Source organism: Glossina fuscipes, unplaced genomic scaffold (genome assembly GCF_014805625.2).
Source record: "Glossina fuscipes isolate IAEA_lab_2018 unplaced genomic scaffold, Yale_Gfus_2 226, whole genome shotgun sequence".
NCBI classification, from domain to species: domain Eukaryota; kingdom Metazoa; phylum Arthropoda; class Insecta; order Diptera; family Glossinidae; genus Glossina; species Glossina fuscipes.
In genome coordinates, this window is record NW_023998569.1 from 222,366 (window position 1) to 239,525 (window position 17,160).

Below are 17,160 nucleotides of genomic sequence, written 5' to 3' on the forward strand. Positions count from 1 at the left end.
TTTTTGACCAAATTCGAAGTTCGCTCATTTACTTCTTTTTTTTTTTTAACCAAATTCGAAGTTCGCTCTTTTACTTCTTCTTTTTTTTGACCAAATTCGAAGTTCACTCATTTACTTCTCCTTTTTTGACCAAATTCGAAGTTAGCTCATTTACTTCTTTTTTTTTTTGACCAAATTCGAAGTTCACTCATTTACTTCTCCTTTTTTGACCAAATTCGAAGTTCGCTCATTTACTTCTTTTTTTTTTTTTTGACCAAAATCGAAGTTCGCTCATTTACTTCTTTTTTTTTTTTTGACCAAATTCGAAGTGCGCTCATTTTGGTCTATAGGCATGTTGCCCAGCGCGTTGCAACTTGTCCATTGAGAGCATTTATGACATGTTTCCCCAGGAAAAGATAAGGCATGGTTATACTTATATATATTGCTTATATGTGTATTACTTATACATAAATTATTGCTAGGCAAAATTTTTCGGATTCGGTTATGCAACGTATGTTGCATAGTCCTGTTGCAATGAGCTTTTCTTCTTTTTTTTCTTTCTTCTTTATATATATTTCCCTTCTTACATGAACCTAAATTACCGATGGTTTGTGCGGGAGAGAGATGAAAAATGATGAAAAATGAGATGATCTCACTGTAGCGTAGAGGAAGATACTCGTATCCAAGAGTTAGTATGTAAGGGAATGGTCAACCAGGGGATATTTGGTCTTTAGTGGGGAAGAGAAAAACAGACTGAATGCTTTTGGAGCCTAAGGGTAGACAAGCACAACGCTTCCTTACAAGTGAACCCCGAAAATAGCATTTTTGGCGAAAAAGGAAAATTTCATATTTTCAGATTTAGGACGATGTTATCCAAAACCTACGCTTTTGCAAAATTGGAAATTTTTTTTTTTCTAAATTTAAGATAATCTGACTTATCTAACAATTTTTTTTTACTTTTAATTTAGGAAGATGTTAGGGCTTATGTTTTAGAAATAAATTAAATAAATCTGACACATGAATGACATAATAATTTTGATCAACTATAGAAATGAGAAATTAAATTTATATAATATAATTATAAAATCTTTTTTTATACCTTATTGTCGCTGGTGGGAAAAATTTTTGGGCTAGATCCACTTCTTTTTAAACGAATTGGCTTAGAACTGTCTTCTAAACCGACTTGAGGGTGCCTATATATCTGTCTGTGCTTTACAGGTTGCAATATTCGACATATCTTAAAGAAATTTGCACTTGTTGAAACCCTTTAGCTTAAATACGAATCAACCTGAAAATGGTTTGGATCAAACCATTCCCTCCGCTCTCCCAGCAACATCCTCTTTTAAAAGCCATTATAGGAAAATTTTCCCTTTTGTGATCAGAATGACCACATATTAGTGATTTAATATATAATTTTATACTGCATTTGTAAGAGCACCTCCTCTATATATAAAGAGTAAATTCGATGGTACCTCTAAAATTGCTTTTAATGGGCCCGTACTCCAAAATCAAGTAGAACTAAATTTAATAATGGAAAACGTTATTTAAACGTAAAACATTAGGATAAAAAAAACGGTATTGTATCTCTATTTTACGACGTATTATATATTCTATGTTGTGTTTAAGACCTACCAAAATTTTGGAATCGTTTCCGCCCGCTGAATATACGTCATCAAATGTACCACTTGCTAATTTAGGTCAGATATCACAGTTATTATGACTTCACATTATGTAAACTGATCGCCCGAGCCCACGCTATTTATTTCTAAATCTAATAAATAATGCGTCACTGAATTCACGAATTAATTCTTTCTGCTGCCTATTGCTATATATTAGAGGGGTTTATGTAGCGTTTATATGCGAATTCCATACCGAATGCGACAAAAACACTAATGTAAACGGTAAACGCTCCTTTGTTTGGTAGTAGCGGCATTGTTTTTATCCGCGAAAGTAAATACTTGAGATAATCTTTAAACTCTACATAAACTTGTCCCTTACCATTTTCCATCAACTGTTTGTTATTCATCGAGTGATGTGTTACTACCTACTGTGTATAACTTGCTACTGATTATTTATGCTATTACCACTTATTGCTTAGCACCTACCATCTACCTTTTAATATTATTTAATAAGTGTGGATTTTTTCTGCATATTACAACTGCTAGTTACCTATTACCGTATTACGTAGTACTTTTTATCGTTACCACGCAGTGCTGTCTCTTACTTACTATTACTTACGTCTTTCGGAAGTTTTGAAAGCAAGAGCAAAAATCTTTGGGACTTTTTGGGCATTCATACTTATGTTATTCTTATAAGTGTACTTCAAAATGAAATATATATATATTTCTTTTGAATTCCTTTTTGTTTTTGAATTATTGCATTTGAGTTATAACTCAACTATATATATATATATTAAGGAAACTTGCACATTTTAAATGAAATTGTAAACGTACAACTAAACTTTTTGAAATTTTAAAACTTAAGCTGAATGAAGAATAGTATTTTGACGCACTAAATGATGGTTCAAAATTTGTAGCGTTTTGTAGCCATATAATGTTTACATATTTTAGAAAGCAATTTCCTATAGTATAAGGAGAATAAGTTTAATCTCTTCCATTTTTGTAAACTATGTGCGCTAGAGAGATAGCTGTCATCAGTGAAATAGATTCGTCATTTTCAATCTTCATATACATTAATAAAAAAAATACACGCACATGCTGCAATACGATGAGACAATTACATCAGCCGAGTATTTGGTCCATATAAAGCTGATAATGTTGCAGATTCGAGAATAGCAAAAAAACAGCAATCACTCAAACACTTTGTGAATATATTGAATATTATCAAGGAATGAAGTTCCTTGATAAGTTCCTTGTGCGTGCGTGCATGCATCTCACTTAAAATAGCTTAGTAAACAAATAAATACATTTTGACCGATAAACAAATTTGCGATTCTTTCTCAGTCCGGCCACGTACAGTGAGTCGCATTAATATTGAGTTTTTTTGGTCGCTCGTTAAACCTAGTACATTGTCAACCATAAAAATTTATTTTACTATTTTATACTACTAGGAAATACATATTAAAATGTAAAATAGCAAATAAAACATTATTCCAATAAGTAAAAAAACTAAATAACTTCAAATAATATAGCGTCATTAATATCAGCTTTTTTTCAAACCTGTCTTAACTTCCTACTACGTTCTTACCTATGAAGACGTATTCGATGTAATGATAAAGTCTAGTGAACAGTTAGCAAAGGTAAGTCACTTAAAATACTACGATCGCCATTGAAACTTGTTGAAATTGGCGTAGATGGGCTGCCACTTATATGTATAGCGTTACAAGTGTTGAAATCAAATTCCAAATACGTTATTAGGCAAGCGATAAGAAATGTTATAATTAATGTCAACCAAAATGCATAAAAAAGAATAAAATGCATTTTCTGCCAAAACGGATCTTCTTTGAACACTAACAACTCATCCAGAGTGAGCGACGAAGGGAATCTTAAAAATAAAGCGAAAGTTCGAATGAAAAACACTACTTCTTTCATATAATGATTATGTAATTACTCATCGAATTTAAATATAGACTCATATTCCGTTATATCTTTTATTTGCACAGTATGTTGACGATCGTTGCAATTATCGAACGTGGTGCACGTAGACTCGTAACGATTGTTTATAAGAGCAGTGTATTCATTTGGCGGCATATTTTTTTTCTATTATTAATTATTTTAAATATATTTTATTTTAAAGCTTTGACAAATTATTTTATAAGAAAAAATTGCAAAAATTTTGGATTTTTGCCTAATTGTTCTTTTATTATAATATTTATTGTTTGCCTTGTCTAGAGATGCGTTTATACACTGCTTGGCTTGGAAGAAAACTGACTGAGCCGTCTTGCTATTCGCGCTTTTAAAGTTGGTTGGTCTGGTACGATTAATTCCTATATTAAAACCCTTATCATGTTAATGAGGTATTAAGCTGAGTAAATCATCATAAATATCATTTACGATTTTGTATGTGTTATTTAAAGTAATCAGAAGAAGATAAGTGAACGTCCATGTTTTCAACGTACTTTTGTTTTTTCTTTCTTATTTTCTTGTTTGAAAATGTTGCTCCGTAATAAAAAATAAAAAGTTATTTGGAGCAAAAGGATGTTCATCTCTTATCATAATATATAATGCATGTAATGGCGAAAAAGATGAAAAAGAGAAGGGGAATTCAATCAAACTTAAGCGAGTCTCTATAAAAAATTGAATAATTCAAAAGTGGCTAGTGGTTACAAGGATAAAGTTTTTTACGAGGACAGTCGGCAATGATAAGAAAAGGCCTGCAAAGCAAGAGTGACAATGACACAGGAAAAATTGAATTTATAGCCGATTCACTTTTTTGGTTATTTTTGCGGAATGCATCCATGCATATGTGGAAAAAGAGGGGAGAAAACGCGGTGGATGTACTTATTAGTTTGTAGGAGAAACAAGCATGGGTGGTCCATGAATTTTTGTTAGATTGATTTTCATTTTTTCATTGATGCGATACTGATTCTAGTACAGTGCACGCCTACAGAAAATGGGGAATTTTTGGCAGGTTATAAATACTCGGGACAGGTGCAGCCATAACTTATAATGAAAGTGGAAGTTTAAATTTCAAAGGCAGGCAAATACATTTTCAATTATTGAGAAGTGTAAACAATCATAAACGCTTACTCTCAGATGTTGGCAATTTTCAGACAAATTATTGAGAATCATAAACGCTTACTCTCAGATGTTGGCAATCTGGTTGTTCGTTCTGGATTATTCAGAGAAATAATTATATAATTATATTGACTGTCTTTGCATTTCATTGAATTTTATCCCACCTATTTAGAGCGTTCATGTAAATTGTGCATCCATGCAAGCCCAGCTTTTACTATAAATGCGCTTTAAAGCATTATTATTATTTTTATTATATATTTTTTTTAGACTAGCGAAATATATTCTTAAACCAAAATAAAAAGCAACTTGAAAGACTCGCAAGACAGGCTCTGTCGGCTTAGTTTTGGATTAAAGAAAATGGTTTTTTAGAAAGGGCAATATTTTTTTTATGAGGCCCAATAAGATAACTAAGTATTGTTCTAACTTTCCTTAAGATTCAATTTCATTTCCAGTATTTATACACACCAGATTACACGTAAAATTTGGGATGTAACCAATGAGTTTCAGTAAATCTATAATCTCAGGCGAAGGACGAAAATGCAAACGTCACATTAAGTATTAAGTATAATCGGAGAAGGTAATTTACGGCGTGCACTCGATTTAATTTGTAATAGTATTCGATTTATTGTAGTGTCGTAAAGCTAATGTTACGTTAGCAAACAGGTTTTGGCGGGAAAAGTGAACCTTGAATGCTTTGGTATATTGAATTTGTCCCAACTTGATTAAAGCCATATCGACCTAGTTCTTGCAGCTCTCTATATATCAGGCTGATGTCTGAGCAATAATCGTTAAGGTTCTAGGTCGACCTGCAACGACTACGGACGGCAAACCAGCCAATAAAACTAAAATGCTGCTTCTCGCACTTATATTGGATGTTTTTGCATGGGATAAACAGAAATGGCGATCAATAAGCATTGTGCTCGCGATGTGGGTTAATTGAAAGTTGGATGGAAAATTCGCAGAAGAGTTGGAAGGTCATAGTTCAATATAAGCTGTTTTCATGGATGTCGAAACAAGTTCTGATAGTCAGCTATCGATTAGAACTGTTTTGAAGGTCACCAAATTAATTTCATTGAAGAATTTTTTATATCAAAAATTTTGCGATACCCATATTGTTTTTATATATTTAATAATTATTATTATAATGGGCGCATGTCGAGTAGTTTGATAAGTAAGTAGATTAATATGAAGAAGCGGAAATGGATAAAGGCAGTCAGTTGCTTCAAATGCCTAAAGTTACCAGCACGAAAAATTTCATATGAATTGTTATACCAGCTAAATATACTGAAAGACTGTCTAAGGATGTCAAACCTCCTGCACTCAAAAATAAGGTGCTCGGCAGCTCAGTCATATTGCATTCTTCACAAATGTCATTGGAGGAGACTTTGATCATTTTAAAATATACCTTGTCGTAGGTGTGATTACTTATAAACGGTAAAGAACTTTAAATTCCCATGTTCTAAATTTTCCTTTAGGTAGAAGTGTGGGTGTCACAAAAGGGTAAATTTTGTAGAAAAGCCGATCAGTCTTTCCTCTAGCTAAAACATGATACTTGGCTTTCCATTCTTTTACGATAAGTTTTTTGATTAATAGGAGAGCTTCGCTGGGGGTAGTTTATGGACAAAACCGTAACATCAAACCGAGCTTCACGTGCATGGAAGTCAGCTTTTTCATTGATACTAAAACCGCTGTGACCTGGGATCCACATGATGTGGCATTTTTCAATGCTTGGGTATTTTAAAAGGTTGTAAATATCGAAGACGTACATATTCTATGGGTCTTTGTTCTTGATTAAAGTCAGAGCCGATTTGCTGTCAGAAAAAACTACAAATTTTTTCAGTTTATTTTCAGATGAAAGGAGGATTGCCTGTCTGATGGCCAGAAGTTCAATGAACGTAGATGTTAGTTCTTGTAGAACTTTGAATTTTCCTATAAGTAAGTTTTCCACGAAGTGGTTAAGTTTTTGCAGACAAGCAATTCGAAGACAAGACCCTGATCGATTTTTTTTTGAGTTGGTAATCGAGTTAAGTAAGTTTAATTCAACTATGCATTTATCATGAATAATATTATTCCAGGAGGGTATTAAGTTAACTTTATTGAAGATGTTACTGAATTTTTTGAAGCAGTTAGAGTAACTAGTGATGACGTGATTGTGTCTGGAAGCGACCTCGTCAAAGAAGGCAGATTTGAAGATTTTTACCTTGAGAAGTTCTTTTGCAGTTACAAGATAAATTCTCTTAGCAACGGGGAGTTCATAAGAGATGGAACGTAAAATTGATGTTGGTGTTGAGGGGGACAAATCGGTACAACGTCGTAGGATTGAGTGTTGAAAGGTTTGTTTTTTTTTTTTAATGTTTACGCAGGAGCATTGCACGATGTAGAGTAACAATATTCCATTTTGAATCTAACAATAGATTTGTAAACGTATAAAGCTTTCCTAGGTGTGGGTCCGGTGTGAATGTTGGTCAGAAGTTTGATGACATTTGAGCCTGTGTTGCAATTTTCGAGGCTATCCCTGTAATGCTCATGCATGGTTAAACTTGAGTTGATAATTCTGCCCAAAAATTTAAAAGAGGAAGACGGACTGATTTTTATACCATTGATTGTAATGTAATAAATTTTTTTGGGACCCTTAGCAAAGCGGATAACTTTTGATTTTTCCGGGTTTAATGTTCGATTTAAGTCTGCACAAAGTCTGTGAAAAAGATTGCCTTTAATGTCGAGGTTACGGACTGCTTCCATTAGTGATTTTCCAGCAGACATGATGAGGAAATCGTCAGCATATTGAAATAAATGGGTTGTATTGTTCTGTAATCGATGTAAGCCGGCTGTGTGTAGATTGAAAAGACAAAAGGCTGAGACAGCTACCTTGAGGTAAACCTCCACAGCCTTCGACTGTAGATGAATCTGATGCGAGAGTTCGCGAGGAAAGAAAGTTGAGAACCCATTGCCTACATTGTGTCGTGATTTTAAAATCAGTTAGAATTTGGTCTAGTTTCCCTAGATTAAAAAAGTCATAAGCTTTATTAATGTCTAAGCAAAGCATAACCCCTGGTTTCCATTCGCCTTTTCATTTACAATTGTGAAAAAGACTTCATTAACGCATATACCGGTGGAGATGTGTTTTGGTAAGCAAAAACCTTCACGGGAGCAGGTGTGAGTGCTTCAGGAAATTTGTCAGTCTTTTTTTGATCATGGTAACATTTAGAAGTACGGGCAAGAGGGATATGGGTCTGACGTTAGTGAATATTTCAAGATCTTTTCCGGGTTTAGGAATGGGCACTATTTTAATTGTCCGCCAAACAGTGAGAAATGAGTTGGTCATCCAGCGCTCATTCTGTGGCTCAAGACATGTGCATAAGATTGTAATTTTAAGATAGGAATTTTTTTCCTCGAGATAAAATCATTTACCTTGTAGGAGGTAATAAAGGTGGCGCTAAAGAGAATAGGAAGGTGGTGACTGTTTCCCAGAAAAATTTCTTTTTTGACCTCCCGTTTGAACGTAAGATTGGTTGCGTTAGTAAAACTTAGATCCAACCCGCTACCACAACTGTTGGTCGTAGAGAGCACATAGGTTGGGGAATTGTCATTAAGACAATAGAAATTACTGGCTTCAATGGTTTCTTGCAAGGCTTTGCCTTTGTTATTTGACACGGAGTCACCGAAGTGTCTTGCATTAAAATCTCCTGCAATTATGAAATTGTGGAAGCTATCGAGCATATCACAGAGGCGATTAAAGTCATCCCGGAAAGATGGAATAGGGATGTTAGGTTTGAAATAGCAACCAGCAATAACAATATTAGGTTTTAGGGAAAAGTTTTTGACTATAACAATGTCAGCGGCTGATTTAAAGGGGATTTGTTTCAAGGAGATGCATTTCCTGGCAAAAATGGCAACACCTCCATAGCCGTCACTTCTACATTTATAAGCGGAGCTGTAATTTGAGATTTTGAGATCAGCAATGTTGTCATCGGACAGAAAGATTTCACTCAAGATTTCGAAATCAGTTCGATTGGAATTTATGAAATAACCAAGCGAATAGGCATTACGCCTGAGGCTTTGTATGTTATATTGTAGGAAGGAAATCATGAGAAATGCTAGAGCATAATAGGTCCGTCCCAGATGTACCTTATTTTAAAATATCAAATTTTGATTTAAGAGAAACTATTTCTGCTTGGATGGTTTTAAGCATTTCTTCATGAGAAGCGATGGAGAGAATCTTGGAAATCTTTTCCAGCATTATCTCCATTTCAGTCGATTTGTGGTAATTGATGTGAGTATGCTTCTCAGGAGGTAGGGGAGGTTTTTTTGGCTCCTACAATTTGCTACTGTAAGTCGAGGGCGTCTTGAGAGACATTTTATGCAATGGTTTGGGAATAGCCGTTATATTTTTTATAACCGCATTGAAATTTTTGTTAACTAAAATATTATTTGTTTCAATAGTAGGGTCTCTGATGTTGTTGGAAGCAATGCTATCCTTCATTGCTGGGAAGTTTACACTATAGTTATCGAGTAAATTGTAAGGATTGTTAAAGAATTTTTCTCTGTATTCTCTAAGAGATAAGTTTTGGATATTTAAAATTTTTTTTAGATTTTCCTCTTTCTTTCTTTTTCGATACTCTCGAAAGGTTACGTTGTGGTCCAAAGACACACAACCTAGACATTTGACTGAAAGGCATCAGTTCGTAGAACAGGGCGGTGTCTTGCTTTCCTTACTTTTACAGAATTCGGCGATGTGGCCAAATCGGCCGCAATTATAACAAAGCTTAACGGAAGGAATGAAGTAATCTACTGGAATATTGCAATAGTTGAATTTTATGCTCTTGGGAATTAGTTTTCCCCCTAATTGGGGTTTCTCTGAGGATTCTTGTAAGGGAAATGATTTCTATATCAGAGGTAGCTGAGTTACGAAAGTCCTCTTCCTTAATTGAAGGTGGAACGTTTTTTACGGTCCCGAATTTTTCTGTGAAAATTCCAGGGATGTAGGTCTTGCAGGACTTTGGACCAAAATCATTGTTTATTATGAAGTTGTTGGCATCAACCGCAGTTGCAAAACCAAGTTTGGCTTCGCCATTGCTGCTGGTTTTGATATTAATCAAACCATTCAATTTAAGATCTTTGATGTGTTCGAAAAAAAATATGTCTGAGTTAAGGCGAAAAGGCTTATCTGTGATATTGTTACATACTTCAATGAAGACGCAGCACTCATCTGTCACGTCATCACTATAATGATTTTGACTTGTTGGGTCAGGGTTATTTTCTTTTATGGGACTACGATTTTGCTATTCTTAAAACTGCCTTTAGGGGCGGCAGACTTTTAGGTTTCGTGCTAGATTAAAGGCAAAACAAAAGGATCAACTGACTTACCGAGAGCAGAAGGGATATGGAAATCAGCAGGTTTTGGTGAAACCGACAGAGACAGAGAGGACAAAAAGCCTTGTAAGTTAAACAGGTTTAAGAATTTCACATAAATCGCCGCCACTTTATGTCCAATGTACTGGTGAGATGACGAAGTAAATATTGTCGGGATGAGGTTGAAGACAGCAGGTGGTGCTTCGCACTCTGCGGAGAAGCATAAGAACGTCGAGACTTTTGTTGATTTTGTTTAAATGCCGCAACTTCACTATATATTTTCCACTAGTTGAATAGTTTTCAGAAGCAAAAGTTTATGAAAGAAAAAAGAAAAATTTTTCTTTCTTTTTTTTGATTCAATACAAAAATCTTTTTTATAATAAGGAAATTTTGACGAAGAAGACATATGACAATAAATAAAAAACAAAGCTGTCATTTTTATTTTGTAAACATAGATATTCAAACGAGTTATAAATGTAGCGGTGTCTACCATATTCATTTTAAAATTAACCCATTTTTAGGCAGATAATATACATATCTTCTTTTTAATAGCGTACAAAAAGGTTTTAGATCATTGGTCTTGTTTGTCTTATGATAAATAAGAATAAATCCTCAAAAAATGAAAAAAATAAAATTTACTCACTTGTAACTTTGTGTGGGCAGAGCTACTTTTTTCCACTTTTGCACGTAAAAAGTGGAGCGTCTCGTAAGGTAAATGTGAAAAATTTTAGACTTCTAGCTTTTATAATTTCTGAGTAACGAGGAAAAATCCACAAACTCTTGTTAAGAAAAACTGAATTGCTTTCAGTTTATTCTCCACTGCGGGCGTCTACTCTAAGCAATTTGGCTCTTTCTCAATACCAACCTGCGTGCAAACACTTCCAATATTTTACTAAATTTGAAGTCGATATTTTAATTTTTTTGACAGGGGGAGTGCCAACAACAAACATCATACAGGCAAAATCAATTCAGAATTTGACGCTGATCAAGAATATAAATTAATTAACCTCATTATATTGATGAGTTTATTAGAACTGAAATTCTCTTACATCCTAACTTAAAACCTAGTTCATCTAAAAATGATATTTAGTATAAAGTCTAAAATGTTTAATAACATAATAAAGGTGCTGCGTTTTGCTATACAGTGTTATATTTATAGAACTTCATGAAAACAATAGATGCACCTTAAATTTTTTTGTAAGAGTTAGTCTAGGGGAATACAAGTCCTTCAAAGCAATCACTAATTCAATTCGAAGCTATTCGAGCACATTTCAAGATAATTTACTAACTTAATTAAAACAAATATTATGTGCAAATAGCGTTTCTAATTCGATAAAATTTTACATTTCCTAATTAATAAATGTGTGTGAATCACTGCTTAATAATATTTAACAAATTCGGATATAACTGAAAAATAAAAAAGTCTATATAGACGAGAAAATTTATATTTTTGATGTTTTCAAATATTAATAATTAAAGATAAACATTTAAAATAGCGGCAAAATGAAGACCTTGTAGTAGTATATATATAGGGGAACGTCGACGCGAATTTTGGCATGGAACAAAAAGGACCTTTTTTTTTTCTCATCACTATTTTTCGGCCTTTCCGTATAATAGCATATACATGGGGGAACGACGCCCGCATACTTCCCCGCTCCCACCACATGACCACACGCCTAAAACCACAAATACACACATCCACATCAAACTCGACTTCCTCTCACAACACCCACCATTCTTCCCGACGCGGACGATACCATTTCATCATGTGCCTTCCTTTCCAACTACACTCCCTCAAATTACGCTAACAAACAATTACCTCCCATACATCTTACCTCCATTACACACATCCTCCCGAACAAACGAAAAGCCATTCCTACAAGGACATGACTTATTTACGATTCCCATTACAAAAGTACATGGAAAAAGACACACGATCGTGCTTGCACATGTCTACACAAATTCACGCAAACAGTTCTCTTCATTACACGCATCTTAATGCCCAAACGAACAACGATACCTTCAAGGACATACATTATTTACGATTCCGATAAAAACTAAAAAAACATATCATAAAAGAAACACGATCGTGCGTGCATGTGTCTACCCAAATTTCCACGAACACTTCTCTTCATTATACACATCTTAATTACCAAACCAAAAAAGATTCCTTCAAGGGCATACATTATTTATGATTTCGATAAAAAAAAAAAAATATATATAAAAAAAGGGACACGGTCGTGCATACACATGTATACACAAATTTCCACGAAGAACAAAATAAAGTGCACTCTGGGTGATGCGACTATTTCACCATATCGCATTTCAGAACACTTACACGTTTCATGATCCTTTCTCATTTCTATTTTTTATTATCACTATTTCCATTCGTATAAATACCACGCTGAGAATGGAAAAAGAACTAGTATTATGGTGCATTATAAATGATAAAAAGAAAGAGGTCAAACGGTATTTATGACCACACTTAAAAGTATTTATAGGGAAAAATAAAAGACAGATGGAATTTTACAGATAACGCTTGAAGGTAAGTTCACCAACATTTCTATCCTATATAAGCAGAGTTTTCTCTTTAGTTATTTTCAAAAATACTACAACCGCCAAATCGGTTAGTGAGTTAATTACTTTAAATAAAAAATAGAAAAAATTAAAATGGAATCAAAGAACAACAATAGCATGTCATCATCATTATCATCAATATTATCAAGGGAATACGAGAATCAATCTACTGCGGAAATGATGATGACTGAAAGTTACAATTCTCAGATGACATTGGACTCTGTAATCTTTTTACCGTAACAAACTTCCGAAATTATTTCACTTTCTGATGATAATGAAGACGATCTGGAAATTTTTGTATCAACACAACCTAGTACATATAATCCAATCTCGTCTCTTCAAGTTGCTCAAGTTTCTGAAGGGTCGGAGTTTAATTGGACAACCGTCTCCCAATCAATATTCATGGCGAATAATCAAACGGACCAATTCCTTCAAAGCGAGTCTCCGAATTACGACCTCAGATATCAAACTGAAACACTTTCCGATCCAATTAAAAGCTATGATCATTATTTCAATGATAGCGTCAATGACCAACTGCTAAATATTAATATACCTACAGTTACTACGGACTACGAAAGACTTTTAGACGATAGTTTCAATAATGAAATTTCTAAGATTAATTTGGAGAGTTTACTACAATAAAGCATTAAAAAAATAAATAACAATTAAACTTACGTTTTATTTTTATTCTCCTGATAACTACAGCCAATGTGATCAGAAATCTATAAAAATAAATTATAAACTGAATATTAGTTAGTACCTTCAAATTCGTGATTGGGAAAAGAACTACGTGATCAATACAATAAAAGCCATGGTAAGAAACAAGAAACAAAAGAAATATTTTTCATATAATTGTTCTAAAAATTTCATAATTTTTTTTAATGTTTTTAATAGACCTTTCTGCAGACTCTGAATGACGCCTGGAAAACATCAGGACAAGGATATACAAAGATAGATGAGTTATTAATTGACGCAGCATATAAAATAGTCGGCTGTAAGGCAAAAGCAATACAATGTGGAGAAAAAATTGCCCTTTATTTGGAATCACCAGAGGGAAAGTTACTTTGGATATTTCTTCCGAAGCGTCTTAGCCAAGTATTCCCATCCAAGAATCCGTATAAAAAGTTAAAGGAAATAATATCCAACATATTATCTTTCGGGGAAGACACAAATCTATAGCTAATGCACTTATTTTTGAGTTTATTCCAAATGAAAATAAAGAATTTGATATCTGAAATGAAATTTTAATTTATTATATTAAAATTTCTTTTTGACATAGTTTGAGTATTAAGGCTGTAGTCAGTTTTACTAAATTGTTTGAGATAAGCATTTAAACTTTTTCGTTGACTCCTAAATAAGCTATAAAGCAACGCATAATGGCCGCAAGTGCCTGAAAAGTATCCTTGGAGTTGTTGTTTATTACATATATACGCGTCGCAGTTTCTCTTTAAAAACTTGTAAAATTCTTTCTTCAATGGTCGTTGACTATATGAATCAAAGTATTCCGCTCCTAACTTAGAATTAAAATAAAAGGCCATCCAATGCTCTCCTGGTTGAGTAGAGTAGTCTGTATTTGCTATTATAATAGCAGGTTTAGAGCTCACTTTCCGTGGTAAATTATTAGCTGGGAAAACATCTTGAAAATACTTCTTTGTAAAATACTCTATTTGTATCGTATTCATTTTAAAGCGTAATTTTCGCGTTTCCGTTTCTATCAATCTCTAACATCGAATCATACTCGCAGTAAACTATGCAAGTTACAGCTGATGTTAATGCCCGAGCTAATTTGCCTTCAATGCATATGTTTCCATGCCTTAAAATATTAGCACAAAAATCGTTATTACAATGATCAGCGGAGAGATCAAACGCTAGTGTAAAGCAGCTATCATCAAAAAGTTTCTTATTTATATGAAGACCATGATCTGAGTAATTAATTCCAGATGATTTGAATAGTATGCTATAGGCTCTGGTTGATCTTAATTTTTCTGTAGAGTAATCGAATTCAAGTGGTTGAGCGGGTATTTGAACACCATTGACTGACAAATTAAACCTTTGCAAATAAAAATGCTCGAACTTGAAAGGATCCGTTGTTCGATCGCCTGAATAAGCGCTATTGTAAACCATACAAAAAGCTAAAAATGGCGGAAGTTTTCCTACGACAACATTATCTAATGATAGGGTATGGTTTCCAGGATTCAGAATGAATGTTTTAACTTCTACTTTATTAAATAGATATAAAGCTGCTTTCGTTTGTAATATTTTATGATGAGCAACCAGTATTCCTGGATTAATAGTTATGTGATTCATAAACAATTGTGCTTCCAATATCTTAAGCTGCGTTTCCTTGGCAGGATTTTGCATTAAATAAAATGATGATTTTTCCAAATTAAATATAATGCGCAAATCAACATTATTTAGCGAGTGTTTATGTTGATTAAAAATACCTCCATGCTGCTTTCCGAACAAATCAACTTTGTTACTCTTATCAAACAATTCGGTTAATTGTTTTTTACCATCATGAAAAATTTCACCGGTGTAGTAATCTGGATATCATCCAGAACATAATAAATGAGTTCGACCTGCGTCAGTGACATAATTAAGCAGAGTTTGTATGTATGATCTGTAGTGATAATTGTTGTCACTTTACGAAACCAATACGTTATTTAAATATACGGATACGCTTCGAAACATGGAATGCAGAAGATTATTTACAACGCCACATTTATCTTCAGTAACATCAGAATTATCTTTATTCTTCAATTGAACAACCAACTTTAAATAAACGCTACAAAGGTCTCGATATGTATCGCCATTACCAAGGCAGAGAAATTCTATGGAGCTAGGATTGTCTAAGGATTGAATAGGATTATATGAAACTTCTTCTGTATTTAGAATGCTGCTTTGTATAGGATGTGGTGCAAATAAATCTAATTCACTTTTCATACATTCTATATGAGTGCTCCTAGTTTCTAAGAAAAGATGTCTTTCACTTTGTTACGTAGATTGAATTTTTTCGTGCGTTTCGAGGTAGATCTCTTTTGTGACTGACGTCGTTTGCTTTTGATTCGACGTCTTATATTACTTTTGCCAGAACCTTTTTGAAATTCAGACGATATCTTGTTGATTGCTTTTTCTGTTAAATTACTTAAAGCCTTTTTGCTTTCCTCTGCCAAAATGTTTCTAAGTGATTTGCGACCGAAATCATTGAGAATAGATTTGTCTGTTTCCGGTCTTTAGTCGCATTCAAACCTGACCGAAACAACGATTTTAAATTTCTAAAAAACTTCGTGAAGAATGAATCAATACCGCGCCCTTGTTGTACGAGTCGCTGTGGGACATATAATGGTCCTATGTGACTTACTGCTCTTCCAATTTGAGTAGAGTAATATGAAGTATACACTTGTTCCATGTCAGTCTGTTACACTTCCCAAAGAAATGTTAAATGTGCTTTCATTTATATCGGATTTATTTTAATTGCGTTTCTTTTTTCTAAAGTGTAGAATAATGTAAGTAGGTATAATGGAATCACGAAAACGGTATTCGGCACCGTTTGCACCAACTATGAGTATAGAGATATCCTCTATAGTAGCAATTTCAAGGCTATAGTACTCAACGCTGGTGAACTCAAAACACTTGCTTTTTCCATTAAACGACAGAACACGAAGACATCTTAAAATTTTATCTCCAACGCAACGAGGTTTTAATATATCAGTATAAATAAATTATGGTGAATATTCCTGCGCTTGTTCTTGAGGAGTATCACTTTCAATGTTAGCATGACTTAAAAACTGCTTGGTTATTCCAACTTCCCACTGATCATTTGTAATAGTAGGAAGATTTACAATATTTTTAAATGAGGACAAACTATTCTTTTCTTAAACGACAACTGAATTGTTGCTTAATAAAGTTACATAAAAATCCTCCATATACTTCATAGTTTAAAAGTCATTAGATAAATGAACTCAAAACACGATTGTAATAGTTTTTTTATTTAATGTTAGCTCAAATATACATTTTTATAAAGCAATCCACTTAAAACTATTTTCGCCCTTCTGAATTGAAGATTTCTGCCCCAATTTTCGTTTTCCATTTGGAATGATAATATCTGTAGAAAGGCCGTTTTTAATTAAATCATCCTTAGTTTTAAATTGGCTTCTAAACCGGGTGTTTATTTATTTATTTATTCCACTTATACTAGAAACTCAACTAAACAAATAACAGTCGAGTTTAATTGGCTCTTAATGCAACACTTATATTAATTAATAATAAAATTTAGTATTGAATTCTTAGACTAAAAAAAGAGACATTGAGCACTAGCAACACAGGCTATCGGCTCTAAGTATAAATATAATAAAACAAATATGAAGAAAAAAAAAGAAAAAGAAAAAAAAGCATGTACACTATGAGCATAGGGCCACATTTACAACCGGTACAGGACCAAATTGTAAATGAACCCCTAAGCCATCGCAAACATGCATAAGCCTGGCAACCGATAATAAATTGACAATAATTCATTTTCGAAACGTAACGACTTTTTAAGGATAAAAGCTAGTTT

At 33.5% G+C, this 17,160-nt stretch overlaps 1 protein-coding gene across 1 annotated transcript in view; it reads right to left on the reverse strand.

The window, feature by feature from the left end:
* Positions 1 to 2,464: 2,464 nt before the first annotated feature.
* Positions 2,465 to 17,160, reverse strand: part of LOC119642527 — a 24,595-nt gene continuing 9,899 nt past the window's right edge. The window contains exons 3-4 of the mRNA XM_038041678.1: positions 3,550 to 3,698; positions 2,465 to 3,483 (exon numbers count right to left, since the gene is read on the reverse strand). Of these exons, the coding sequence (XP_037897606.1) occupies positions 3,219 to 3,483; positions 3,550 to 3,698 (414 nt within the window). The 3' untranslated portion in view covers positions 2,465 to 3,218. The remainder of the gene's footprint in view (positions 3,484 to 3,549; positions 3,699 to 17,160) is intronic.